The 13,084-nt window shown below is 43.0% G+C and overlaps 2 protein-coding genes across 5 annotated transcripts in view; one reads left to right on the top strand and one right to left on the bottom strand.

Moving 5' to 3' along the window:
* The window catches only part of TOPAZ1 (testis and ovary specific TOPAZ 1), a 48,266-nt gene extending 35,219 nt beyond the window's left edge, over positions 1-13,047 (top strand). For 2 of the 4 annotated variants that reach the window (XM_090142502.1, XM_090142498.1), the window contains 4 exons: positions 13-177; positions 4,018-4,221; positions 4,762-4,945; positions 6,577-10,679. In XM_090142502.1, coding sequence (XP_089998628.1) covers positions 13-177; positions 4,018-4,221; positions 4,762-4,945; positions 6,577-6,790 — 767 coding nt within the window. In that variant the 3' untranslated portion in view covers positions 6,791-10,679. The other 2 variants (XM_090142499.1, XM_090142500.1) reach the window with 2 other exon arrangements.
* LOC149917436 (BCL-6 corepressor-like) lies at positions 184-2,815 on the bottom strand. The gene is made up of 2 exons (XM_090142508.1): positions 2,149-2,815; positions 184-1,038 (listed from the first exon to the last, which is right to left on the bottom strand). Exons 1-2 carry the CDS (start codon positions 2,260-2,262, stop codon positions 415-417), a joined length of 738 nt encoding a protein of 245 aa, XP_089998634.1. The 5' UTR covers positions 2,263-2,815; the 3' UTR covers positions 184-414.
* Positions 13,048-13,084: the final 37 nt, after the last annotated feature.

Here is a 13,084-nt window from a genome sequence, read left to right on the forward strand (position 1 = left end):
TCTTTGCCACAGAGTCAGAGTGGATCACCAATGCACCACTGTGGCCCTGCACTGAAAATGACATTGTGGATCGACATAACCTGTTATTTTCATTAATGCACAAATACATGAGGCAGAGTTTCTACAGGCAGGCATTTGAAGTTCTGCAGAACTTGCCAGGTTTCCAAATTGGTTGCGGTAAGTAAAGAGACATGCTGTGTTAAGAACTAACAGTTTAACCAGGTATTAGCTTACTTGCAAGACTATGTCGTTAGATGTTCTAAAAAAGACCTGTTCCTTGAAGTGTGGCATGAATACAAGACTGCAATGCAGAATGCCTTTCTCGGTGCCCAGGCAGGCCACCTGCTGCAGCAGGGTTTTGCCCACATTGTCAGATGGATGGAGTGGGCCTCAGGTGGCATGGGCTGGCGCGGGCTAGATGGTCAGCAGCGAGGGGGGCTGCTGCAGTTGCTTGCGCAGCTTCTGCTGGCAGATTGTGGCAGGCAGGGAGCCATGATGGAAAGCGGGCTCTCCTTGCTTCATCATTTTGTTCGGTAGCACTACCATATCTTGCGTATCTTCAATGTCAAATGGGTCGTCCATTGCAAGAAATGATCTTTTTCTTCTCATTTGCACATCCAGGTGCTTTGTTTTACATTTTCTCTTGCCTGATGGTTTCTTGGCCTCATCCTGTTTTTCCAGCACAGGTTTGGGATGGCTCTGCTGCTCAGCCAAAGTCAGGGCTGGAGCACAGCTAAGCTGAGCCTGCTTTTTCCCGTTCCCACTTGTGTTGTTGTATGAAAAACTTCTTGTGAGCAGAGATGCCGGTGGTACTGGCAAAGATCTGCAGATCTTCTTGGCCTCTAGGATAGATTCACACTGCTGTCTGTGTGCAAGGTTCGCCCCTTGGCTGCCTTCATTCTGCAGTCTCTCATCATAGCGCTTACGCTTCATATCCAGTGGTGGACGTGGTTGTTGGCTTATATGTCCAGCATTTTTGTATATAGAATGGCTCTTTATCTGGCATGTCTCTTTTGAGAGCTCTTTTCCCTCTGGAGCCTGGAATCATAAAATCATAGAATTGTTCGGGTTGCAAGAAGGCCTTAAAGATCATCAAGTCTAACCGCCCTAACCGTACTAGCCTAACTCTAACTACCCTCGGCTCAGTCATGGCCCTGAGCACCACATCCAAATGGTTTTTAGACCCATCCAGGGATAGTGACTCAACCACCTCCCTGGGGAGCCTGTTCCAGTGCTTAACCACCCTTTCTGTGAAGTTGTTTTTCCTGATATTCAGCCTAAACCTCCCCTGGTGCAACTTGAGGCCGTTTCCACTCATCCTATCAACAGTGAGAGGAGACCAGCCCCGTTCTCTCTGCAATCACCTTTGAGCTAGAAGAGCAAGAAGGTCTCTCCTCAGCCTCCTCTTCCCCAGGCTAACCAGCCCCAGTTCCTCTAGTTGCTCCTGGTAGGGCATATTCTCCAAGGCCTTCATGAGCCTTGTTGCCCTTCTTGGGACCTGCTCCAGCACTCAGTGTCCTTTCTGTACCCAAACAGGTGCCCAAAACTGAACACGGTACTTGAGGTGGGGCCTCACTGGTGCTGAGTGCAGGGGCAGGATTCCTTCCCTAGCCCTGCTCAGCACACCATTCCTGATCCAAGCCACAATGCCTTTGGCCTTCTTGAGCACCTGGGCACACTGGCTCGTATTCAGCTGACTGTCCATCGGTACACCAAGGTGCCTTTCCATCAGGCAGCTTTCCAGCCACTCCTCCCTCAGCCAGTGGGGTTGCCTGAGTTGGTTGTGACCAAAATGCAGGACCCGGCACTTGGCCCTATTGAACCTCATAGAGTTTACCCTGGCCCATCGAGCCGGTCTCTCCAGGTCCCTCTGGAGTTGCTTTCTGACATGTGGTAGATCAACACTCCCTCCCAACTTGGTGTCATCTGCAAACTCAGTGAGGGTGCCGTTGTGGATTATGCGGGGCCTGTTGTGTTCCCCATCCCTATCTACCAGCCCCTGGTCGAGCTGACTCTGATCCATGTGTGGCTCAGTTGTCACACGCTGAATGGGTCACATACACGGCCAGCAGTGTTCACGGTTTGTCTCACCGGTTCAGACTGCTTGGATTTCTGCACTTTGTCGTTGGCAGAGTCCTTAGTATTTACCTGCTTGGTGTTAAGGCAGAGCCGCATGATCCGCACGCACAGCTCGTTGATGTCATCGTGCAGGGTGCTGGAAGTTGGTGCGGTGCCACCAGCGTCGTGAGCGGTGCTTTTCATGGCGAGGGCTGGCACAGGCTGGGGCCCGCCCTCTGCAATTTGTTGCTGTCCTTAAACCTAATATTAGCGACTGTGGGGCCAAGCAGCAGCAGCACAGCTGGCTTTGGCCCACCCTCTTCACCTGCAGAGCCTTTCTAGGGCGAGCAGAGGAGAGGTGTGTGTTGGTTTTGGTGGGCTGGTTGCCGTGGCCGGGACCCGGGCGTGACATCACAGTGCTGACGGCAGGGGCAGCGCCGCGCGTCGTCCCACCGTCCCTAACTGCCCTAACTGCCCCCGTCTTGTCTAGCCCGATGAAGTGGCCCTTTAGGGCTTATCCCCAGATAGAAGTCCGAGACAGGGGCACAGGCCCCGGGAGAAGGGAAGAAACAACGAAGACGTACTAACTAACGGCTTGCCGTGCCACCCGGCCGGCCCCGGGCCGCTCCGGGAGAGGGGGAAGGGCGGAGAGCCAGCAGACAGTTTTAACGAAGAGGAAACACAACGGCAACGATCTGAGGAGGAACGATAATTTACTAAACGTAACCAAATCGACCGTAATGAGAGAGACGAGAGCATGCAGAGCGCGAGTCAGACCACGGTAGTGCGAGGGAAGCACGTGCTTTTGTCCGCGGCAGCTGAGACGGCTGAGCCGGGCAGGAAGGAGAGGCAGAGCCCGGGCTCCTCGGAGCTTCAGCTCGCTTCCTCTTCCCGCCAGGTCCTCCGGGGATGCCGCCCCTCTCCTCCCATCAGGATACTCAAAATGCCCATACAAGGCAGTAAGTGGGACCAGAACTTTAACTCTTTAACTCCCCCTGGTCCACGTGATGTTTTCATGTAGAATACTGACAGGAAGAAATCACCAAGCCACAGCAGTACGAGTTTTGTGTCAGGGTTTACAGTGTCAAAAGAAACTCTCCCACTAGGTTGTCTCTCCTTGCTGAGTCAGTGATGATCTCTGTCTGGTTTGGATGTGTTGATCTTTTGCTTTTGTAACTTACATACAGTTCAGTGCGATGTCCCATAGCCCACCTCTGCCTAACAAGAGGCTTCTGATTTCCTTGGTAAAATCCCTTCCCATTCAGTGTTAGTTATTTTCCCATTTAGCTGTTCTCCTGTGCTTTGTTTGAAACAATCTTCACATGTAGATGTGTTCTCTAAAACAAGAAAAAAATTCCAACTAGTAACAGAGTGATCTTCTTCAGGTGGTTCTGATTGCACCACGGGTTCAACCCAATTAATCAGTACAGATGGTTCCTCCAGAGCCTGTCGTGCTTCTCAGCTGTTTTATCTAGTCTTTCTAGATATCATAGTATCTTAGTATCTAGTCTTTCTTGGGGGATGAGCAAGTGAATGTGAGCCAGCATTGTGCTCTTGCAGCTTGTAAAGGAAAGTGTATCCTGGGCTCCAACAGAAGAGGGGTGGCCTGCGGGGACAGGGAGTTGATTGTCCCTCTCTACCCCGCCTTTGTTACTTCCCATCTGGAGTACTGTGTCCAGGTCTGCAGTCCCAAGTACTGAGAGGGAGCTGTTGGAGAGAGTCCAGAAGAGGGCTGCAAAGATGATCAGAGGGCTGGAGCACCTCTCCTCCAAAGACAAAGATCCTTGAGGTCCCTTCCAACCCCAGCCATTCTATGACTGATGCATTACCGTACGTTTTCTCAGCCTTTTTACACTTTGCAAAATGCTTTGAGTGCTGATGCCCAGCATTGAGAAGTGATTCTGCAAGTAGACTTGGATTGCATTTGAATTCACTGGTAAATTCTTCATTTCATTTCAGATACTGTTGACGTTTCTCAGTACAGCCACGTTTTTAATAAGCTGTTAAGCGCCTGTTATGAGAGCAAGAACCTCGGGGTCTCATCTTCTGCAGTAGACTTCATGCTTTCAAAAAATGTTGCCATTGATTTTTTCTTACTTAGAGGATTAATCACAGGCTTGGGAAGAAGTTGTTTGTGGAGTAAAGCTCGAACCTACTACAAAAGTAAGTTGCTTTTTAGACATGCTTCTCTGGTACTCTTTGGGCAATGTTAACAGCTCAGTCTGTTGGGGTGAAGTGGGTGAGAGTATGTGTTGTAAGGAGAAAACAGCATTTTGTGTCAACATCGGGAATTTCTTTGTAACCGGAATGTGTTTCAGGAAATACAAGTCAGTGAATACTACTTGGCACAAAATAAATGTAGTTAAATTAAATGATTGATTTCAGAATTTCAAAATGTGAACCTTGGAATGTTTAAGATGTCCATCATCTTCACATTTTCATCTAGGCAGACTAGAACTCTCTATACTCCTGTTCGAAGCTTGAATTATTGCTAATCATTGTTTTAGGTAACATTTTACAACAGTGATTGTTAAGAGGAAATACTTGTTGTCTTCTCAAAACAGGCCATTTCACAGATGGAACAGTAAAATGCTTTAAGATTTTGTGTTTTTTTCCCCACATTCTTAGCCATGTAAGGAAGAAAGCAGATCCACATTCAGTTTTGGTAATCCTAATTTCTTACATTTCTGCCTTTATTCTCAGCTGCTTTATCATTGGGTTGCTACCCACCACTGCAGGGAAATTTACGTCACAAAATATTGCCTATTCCTTTTTATGTGTCTGAGGTTGAGATGCTGTTGGCTATTGAATTATTCCTCGTTTCAAATGCCAGTGCTATTCAAAGTCCAGGAGCTACTACTCAGAGTTTTCAAATAATACTGAAAAGGTATGTTGTCAGATATGTACCTTCATTTTTTGTACTGATCTGTGTGAAGATGTAATTAAGAAGACATGTTATTTTCTATTGAGAAAAAGAATCCTTGTTTTCTCAACTTCTTTGAATTCTTTTTTTCCAAACTGGTTGAAGAACAGTCCATGTTTTCGGTTTTGTTTTCTATACTTGTAGCAGAAAAACAGTTGTTCCAGAGTGATGCAGGCCTGTGTTTCCTATCTGAATGCGATGTATGTATTACAAGTGTACTACTGCATGTTCAAAATCAATGTAGGTTCATAGCTCAGTACCTGAATCCTGGTATTGTAGTTAAACAAGTCTGGGGAAGGACCCACCCACGGTCAAAATGCTAACTCCTTTCATAAAACAAATGTAATATTTTTTGGCAATTCTTTGGGAAGTACATGACACCATTTTATTTTATTTTATTCTTCTTCTAGGGAATATAATGACATTAAAGTTCAGTGTAGCTTTTTTATTTCCCCTCCCTCCGAGACTGAGTACCATTAGATAAAAAATTGCTTTGTTACTTTTACCTCTTGTCCATCAACCACGAAGCACTCTTGTTGGGGCTATACCTACAACTTATTTTATGAGATTGGTTGACTCAGCATCAAGATGTGAAACTGCATATCAAAGCTGCATTTGTTAAGAAGGATGAATGGAAGCATCTCAAACTCGAGTGCTCTTTTTTTTCCCTCTATCCTTCCCAAAGAATACATCTCTTAATTTTGTTCTTTTTTTTTTATTTTGCCTTTTTTAGTGTCTTACCTCAAATAATTTGTTTTCTCCCAAGTTTTTCTGCTGGGAATGTTACATTTATGTTTGGAACTCTGGTTACATCAGATCAAAATAGTAATGTCCTGTAAAATAATTTATCTTGCATCCATCAGAGAAGGAGAATCATTCTCAGTTTTAAATGTGGTCAAATTACTAGGAAAACAGTGCTGTCCAGAACAACATTGTAATTTCGAGAATTGTTATCATCAGAAGATCTGTTCTGACTGCACTTAGATTATATTTTTCAGCTAATTTGACACACAAGGAAATGAAACACCATAAGGAGATTATTTTTTTAAAAGAGAATATTTGTTGATGTAGAAGTTGCAGCCTGTAGTAGATGACAATTTCATGAGTATGTTATTTTACATTTGCTTGTGTACTTAATGAATAAGTTCTACTCTTGTGGAAACATAGGCATGTCGCTTAGCACATTTTTATTCCAGAGATGATCACATGCTAAACATGAGGGATCCTTTGGGCTTGAGCATGTTACGTAAATACTTGCAATTTCCAGTTAAAAAAATGTCTTATGTTCTTTTACTGCGTTTGACAGCCCAGAGTCAAGCATTTTTTCACAAAATGTGAAAATTGCAGACCTGTTCTGCACTGGCATTAAATCCTGTTACATTTCAGTACTGTAAAATTTGTTAAAAAGATGACTTCTCACTGTCTAAATTCTTCAGAATAATCAGCTAAAAATTGTCTAGAAATTAGCATCTGTCAGAAGTGAAGAGAATACAAAGCATTATTGTAATGATTTTGTAATCTTGTTGCCAATATAAAGCATGAGGCACCGGATGTGCATGTTGTATAATTTTCTATTTGTGAAAATTCACTTTCAGATGTGAAGACCAGGCAGTTAAGAACAGCAGTGACTATCAAGCAGGAAGGGAGAGACTTATCCTGGCTGCTCGTATATCTGATCCAAAGCTTTTTCTTCAGCATATGACAGTGAACGTTAATATGGAAGAAGTGTACAGCTTGGAGCTCACATCTGCTCTAAAATGGCTTAAGGAGAATATGAAATGGGCAGGGAAGGTCTGGCTGTTTCAGTAGTCATTAATTACTAAAGTCTTCTGAGGGTTAGTTCTTAAAGCAATCATTGTTAAAAATAATAAAAAATACCAAAGGCAGTTACCACTGTGTTCAGACTGTGCCTTACCAGCTTAGAGCGAGGCTTCAAAACTCAGTTGTATTTTTAAACACTTACATTGATGATAAGTGTTGGTAGGTGTAAGGCATCTGTAGGCAGATGGTAGGACAGAGAGTAATTTTTTTTCCCAGCTGTCTGGATTATGGTACCAGTTTACATAGATATTTTTGATGGCATCACTAGATGATGAAAAAGCTGTATCCTTAGGATCTGCCCTCTCCTTTTGTATGGAGATTCTCAGATTCTGGTTGAGTGTTTCTACTTCTTTTAAGTGAAGGGTTTCCCACATTGCTTCACAGTTTGTAGAAACAGTATGTTTTCTTTTGTTTTATTTATGTTATTCTGGGAGGATGTTGTCCCATCCATGTGCCCCGTAGACCTTCAATACCTTATTCCATTAAAAAGTAGTGAAAGTGAAATAACTTGAAAATCATTTACCACATTAGACATACCTGACTTAGGATACCTTTCTTTTGCAGAACGGTGAGTCTACATGAGTTACTTACAGCTGAAGGCTTAGTTATGTCTTGATAATAGCATCTGTATGCCTTCCCATTTGTATAGCTGTGCCCTTTCACTGAAAAAGAAGACTTACCTCTCCCTTGATGGTGCTCTTAGAGGCAAGTGTTTTTTGGCTTCACCTCTGATAACTGATTTTACCATTTTTTAGTTTCTACCAACTATATGATGAGATGGAGGCTTCTAGCAAGGTGGTTCTGGCATTCCTGTTACTCCAGGAGCTCATTTTCTGCCTGTAATTCCTGAATCACATCTAGGATGTGAATTATTTCAGTCAGACTTCACTTACTAATGCAATCTTATTAAAAAGACTAAATGGCAAATTGATGGGACTTTTGTTAAAGCTGAAATTTGTCCAAGCTTTTCACTTTTGTAGTGTCCAGAATCAGATTTCACAAACACGACAGTACAGCTTTTGGTCTGCTTTCCATCCCTGTTGGAGATCTTTGTGCTGAGAATTTCTGCTCATTTTCACATGGATGCTTACAGGTTTTTGAAGCCTGTTCTATCCTAAGTGACAGTCAGCATGGTGCCATTAAGCTCACAGCGCTTTAGAAGTCTTCCCCTCCTTTGAGGCAGCATGAGTCTCTTCTCAGTTCTAGCAGCATTAATGCAGGTATCCTTTGTCTGAATTGGGAAAGTCATCATGATCTTTATGCATTTTGGAGTGGTGTTGATTTATTTTTGTTTGGAGGAGAGAGGTTGGCAGCATATTCTTCTTTTGCAGAGATCTCACTTGCCTGCCTTCTTAAAACAAAAAGTTAGATTCAGTGCTAACAACCAGATGACGTTTCTTTAAAGCTTCATACCTCAAAATTTCTGTTGAGGAACAGTTGACACTTAATTCATATTGTCTTTGAGTTCTGCCATTTGGTGATTTGAACAAACTAAACTAGCAGTGTAGTCAACAGTGAGAAACAAAGTCATTTCTGCTAATTACTGTTTTGTGAAATCCTCTGTAGCTTAATCTTGCTTGGAATTAGACAGAAGCTATCTGAACCTCAGCTAAATCCCCCATTTCTGTAAGCAGTGTCAGATGTGTCTAATACTATGTTTGAGAGATGCAGAAGAACAAAATACTCTTAGTAATCCTTACAGATTCAAAGCTTGTGATGTTTTAGAGACAGCATTATTTTTCCATTATAAGTAACCCTGAATTTTTGCTTAGATCATCCCCAGGAAAAAAAAAAAGGAAAAAAAAAAAGTTCCACAATATTTCGGAGGTTAGTCGTTGACATTGCAGCTTAGCTTGGAACTGTGGAAAGTTTATGCAGTGTTTTGTCTCCATCTTCTGAGTATCATCTTCAGCTAATGTGATGCAATCTCAGTCATGTCTTATATTAACAGGCAAAGCAAGCTCCCCTCATCATGGCTCAGAAGTTATGCAGATGTAACTGATGCATCAGAATCCAGCTTTCTGTCAGTACGGTTTTTTTCTCTATCACCAAGATTAACAACTGGGCAATTTAAAGATGTTTACTGTAAGTCTTATACTTCACACTTTTCGAGTCCATTTGGAATACTGGACATATCTGGTCTTTTTGATGTGTTTCAGAACTTCAGAAAGATTTATTGATCAACATTCTCAGTAGCATTTTGGCAGCAGAAACTCCATTGCTAAATAAGATATAATGGGTGAGCAAAACTCCAGTGCTGAATGGAAACAGGCCTGAAAGGATGAGGAAATGTTCCAAAGGATAAAGTTAATTACAGCAAAAACGATACAGTTTTGCCAAGTCAGCTACCATAGACAGTACCCATCTCTTTTCTTTTGCCCAGGTATAAGTTACTGTTTCTTAGTAGATGAAAGAACCTCTGTGTTAGAAATAAAGCAACTCTTTTAGTAGATTTTTCTTCCCCCATGTAGGAGATAAAATGTACGCTTGTTTGCAGATTGAGAGAAAAAAATGTGGGAAAAAAATCCTGTGCTACACTTAGTAGCTACATCTAGAAAAGCTATGCTTCTGCATGGCTTTTTTAGTGAAAATGCATGAGAAATGTCTTTCTCTGTGGAAATCTTTCTCCAGTTTTCACTGATTACAGTGTATACTTTTGGAACTATTACTTTTGCAGGTATGGACAGTTTCTTATGACTAAAACAGAATAATGTCGTTTGGAAGACTTGGAACAATTTTGTTTCAAAGCATTGGTAGTTTTGAGGGTATTTCAAAACCCACATCTTTAATGGAAGAAGTGAGAAGTTGGAAATAGAAACTTGTTGGTTTATACGATGTTTCATATTGTAGAAGAAGAGGGGAGGGAGGGTCATTTTGGAGGAATTGTTAAGATGTTAATAAATGTTTTATTCTTTGTGTGAAATATCCCAAATGTCTGTGAATCAGTGTTGTCATTGAGATATTTAATTCCATTCAGGTCCCTGTAATTAATATTCATAGTTATGCCAGAGAATAAGCCAATGGCAAAGTAGAAGTGAAAAGTTTAATAACTACTACAAGGATCTGGAGTATGATATGCTGTGTGAGGAGGTTAAGAATGTGTGAAATCAGTCAGACTACGCAGTTTTTTGCCATTCGATAGCACATAATGTAGCAAATGCTCATGAATAAATTGGGCTGAAGCTCCCAGCTGTGGGTATGGCCAGCTTCCAGTTCTAACTGCAGACTGGAGCGCAGGATATAAAGGACAGACCTATGTGCTGTGCTCAGCTCACTGAAGAATTCTAATAGGGTGTTAGTGAGACTTTTACATGAGGAGATACATTAAATTGAAATTTCTCTGATATTGTGATCAAACTTTTAATTACCAAAATATTAATGCAGTACTCCTCAGCTTAGGAAAATATGTCTGTATGTAGGCAGAGCTATTGCTAATTCACATTTTTATCTCTTCGCATTCTCTGGATGTATTTTGCATCTTTGTCTGCTTTGTTGTGCATCTCAAGTCTACATTTTTCAGTCTTACCCATTGTGCATAACTCTTCTAAAGTGACCTGTATCAAAACGTGATAGTGGCACTGCTGGTCTCGGAGCTTCTGTGCCATTGGGTGAAATGGGACTGAAGAAGTCAATACCACTTTTTGACTATCTTCCGGCTGAAGATCAGGACAGAAATAAAGGGGCAGTGAGAAAAAGGCTCTGTTACTGTCTGTAGCTACTTTTCTGCAGTGGTTAAAAGTTTCCTCTGGTAGGAGTAGAGAGCCAGCCAAATACACTTTCCCAGGTTAATGATATCTTTTGAAAACCAGGCTTTCCGTGCAGAAGTGTGTGTATCACTTGATAGAAATCATTTGAACGTATAGAGTACTCATTTGTTTTTACAGACCCACAGCCTTTCTGCTGACATGCATACATGTCTGGACTCCATTCCTGCAGAGATGTGTCATGAAGAACAGGCAAGCCAAGCCCACAAAGGAGAACGAGGCCAGATAAAGCCATAGTGCTGGTCCCACTGAATCTGGTGGCAGTGTTCATAATAAATGGTGAGACTTTGGGCTAAAAGTAGGAATTCATTCCTGTACTCAGAAGGATGGGAGAAGGTCGTTGTCCTGGACCTGCACAATGGAGCAGGTATCTGGTAGCGTCACCTGCTGCTTATCTATCCCAATTTATATTTTCCCTTCCTGAGTTTAAAGAAATCCCAAGTGAAACAAACAAATGAAGAGCACGCTTTTCTATTGAATCAATTAAATTTATTTTCCCATCTGCATAATTATGCAACCAATTTGCTTGTATAACCAATGGTTTCAATTGGAAGGCAAAAACATGCTTCACATTATGAAAATTATGCAAATCCCCCAAGGGTTGTGAGACTGTTAAGTTGATTTAAAGCTTCACCGAGCTACAGATAGTTCCTAAGCCTTGTCAGTCCTCTTTTTAGCCTTTTCTGCTCAGAAATGCAGTGGGTTGTATGCGGATAGCTATGCTCCCCAACAATTAATCTCTCTTTGATCTTCTACTCTGCAGCAATAGATGTTTTTCCTCATCTTTCCCCAACAGTAAGATCCTGTTACAGTGTGCAGTTAGAGAATTCGGAGGGTCAAAAGAAGTTTGTATAACAGTGTGCTTTTTAAAGCTTACTAGTCTTTTAATTTATGATCCACGTTGTATTAAAAAAAAAGTTACATATTTTCTGTGGGGATTTTTTTAGAGAAAAGCATTCACCAGTAGAAGGAAACAATGCTTTGGAGTTTGTGTTACTCCCAAGCTAACAATCTGGAGCCTGGTTCTCACAGAAAACCATTGAACTGACATTAGAACCATTGCTTCTACTTCCTTTTGAGAGACAAAATACAGATCCAATCTGAGATTTCACCATGAAATGAATGACTACAGGGACATGACAATTGAAAAGGTATTTTGTTTGAACGTTTGATTTCCAGAACCATTAAGTAAATAAATTGATCAGTAGATGAAAGGACTTGAGAACGCAGAAGGTTCATTACTCAAATAAATATCTTTCCAGAACTGCTTCTCAGGTGGCTCTCATTCAGGTCTCCCTCAGGTCGTCCTCTCATCTGAGGATGGCTTTTCACTGGCAGTGCTCAGGCAGTTGTGGATCACCTGTCTGGAAGCATGAGTGAGAGCAGAAGAGTAACTAAAGAATGCAAAGGTGAAGAGTTTGTTGCAGTCAGTTTGGGACTGAAAGAGGTTAAGAAACAGGGGCTAAGAGTTTCGGTTGCTAAAGACTGAATAACCCTTTTTAATGGGTATTAAAAAGGTCCATTGGTCAGATCAGTCCTATGGCTTAGGCTGACTAAAACAAGATATGTTGCAAATGAAACCATGTCCCTGGGTGCCACATCCACATGGTTCTTGAACACAGGGAAAGCGTGACAGCTGTAGGCGTGCTGCAAGGTAAAAGGCTCAGCATCTGCATATCTGTTACGGGATGAAACGGAGGAGGAACAGATGCAGGATTGTTACTCAGATTTATGGGAGTGGTTGCTGCTTTTAATGGGTCAGGTATGAAACCGTTGGCTCTTCTGTGTGTTTCACCTCATCCAGAATTAAAGCGTTTTGTGAAAATATTAAGTGCCAGCACCAACAGCACCATTCTTTCTGTAGAAGAAAATAACAAAAGAAAAAAAAAAAGGGTTTTAAAGATGGGCGTTCAATACCTAAAGGGAGCCTACAGAGGGGAGGGGAATCAACTCTTTGAAAGGGTTGATAACTGCAGGACGAGGGGAAATGGTTTTAAGTTGAGGAAGGGGAGATTTAGGTTGGATGTCAGGGGGAAATTCTTTACAGAGAGAGTGGTGAGGTGCTGGAACAGCTGCCCAGAGAGGTTGTGGATGCCCCGTCCCTGGAGGTGTTCAAGGCCAGGTTGGATGGGGCCCTGGGCAGCCTGGTCTAGCATTAGGTGGGAAGGTTGGTGGCCCTGCATGTGGCAGAGGGGTTGGAGATTCATGATCTTTGAGGTCCCTTCCAACCCTGGCCATTCTGTGATTCTGTGATGAGGCTTTGCGCATGTAAAAGGTCCCGAAGGCCGTAGGTTACTGTCAGGTATGCGTTAACACCGACTGTGGCGGCACCCGCGGCCAGCCCTTCCCGCGTCCCTTTGAGGCAGGCGGGCGGGCGGCGGACCGCAGCGCGACGCCATTACCGCCGCAGCGCGCCCGCTCCCCCACAGCCCTGAGAGAGCCGCGGCCGCGCCTGGGCGCAAGGGGACGGAGCCGAGCGGCGGAACGAGAGCGCATGCGCGCACCGGCCCCGCCCGCG

Source organism: Phasianus colchicus, chromosome 6, assembly GCF_987193195.1.
Source record: "Phasianus colchicus chromosome 6, bPhaCol1.hap1.1, whole genome shotgun sequence".
Lineage (NCBI taxonomy): Eukaryota > Metazoa > Chordata > Aves > Galliformes > Phasianidae > Phasianus > Phasianus colchicus.

Bases quoted from the DNA above. Each gene is read 5' to 3' on its own strand.
- LOC149917436 (XM_090142508.1), bottom strand. From the start codon at position 2,262: ATGAAAAGCACCGCTCACGACGCTGGTGGCACCGCACCAACTTCCAGC. The intron at 1,039-2,148 runs GTAAATACTAAG...TTATGATTCCAG, and splicing joins TCTGCCTTAACACCAAGCAG to GCTCCAGAGGGAAAAGAGCT.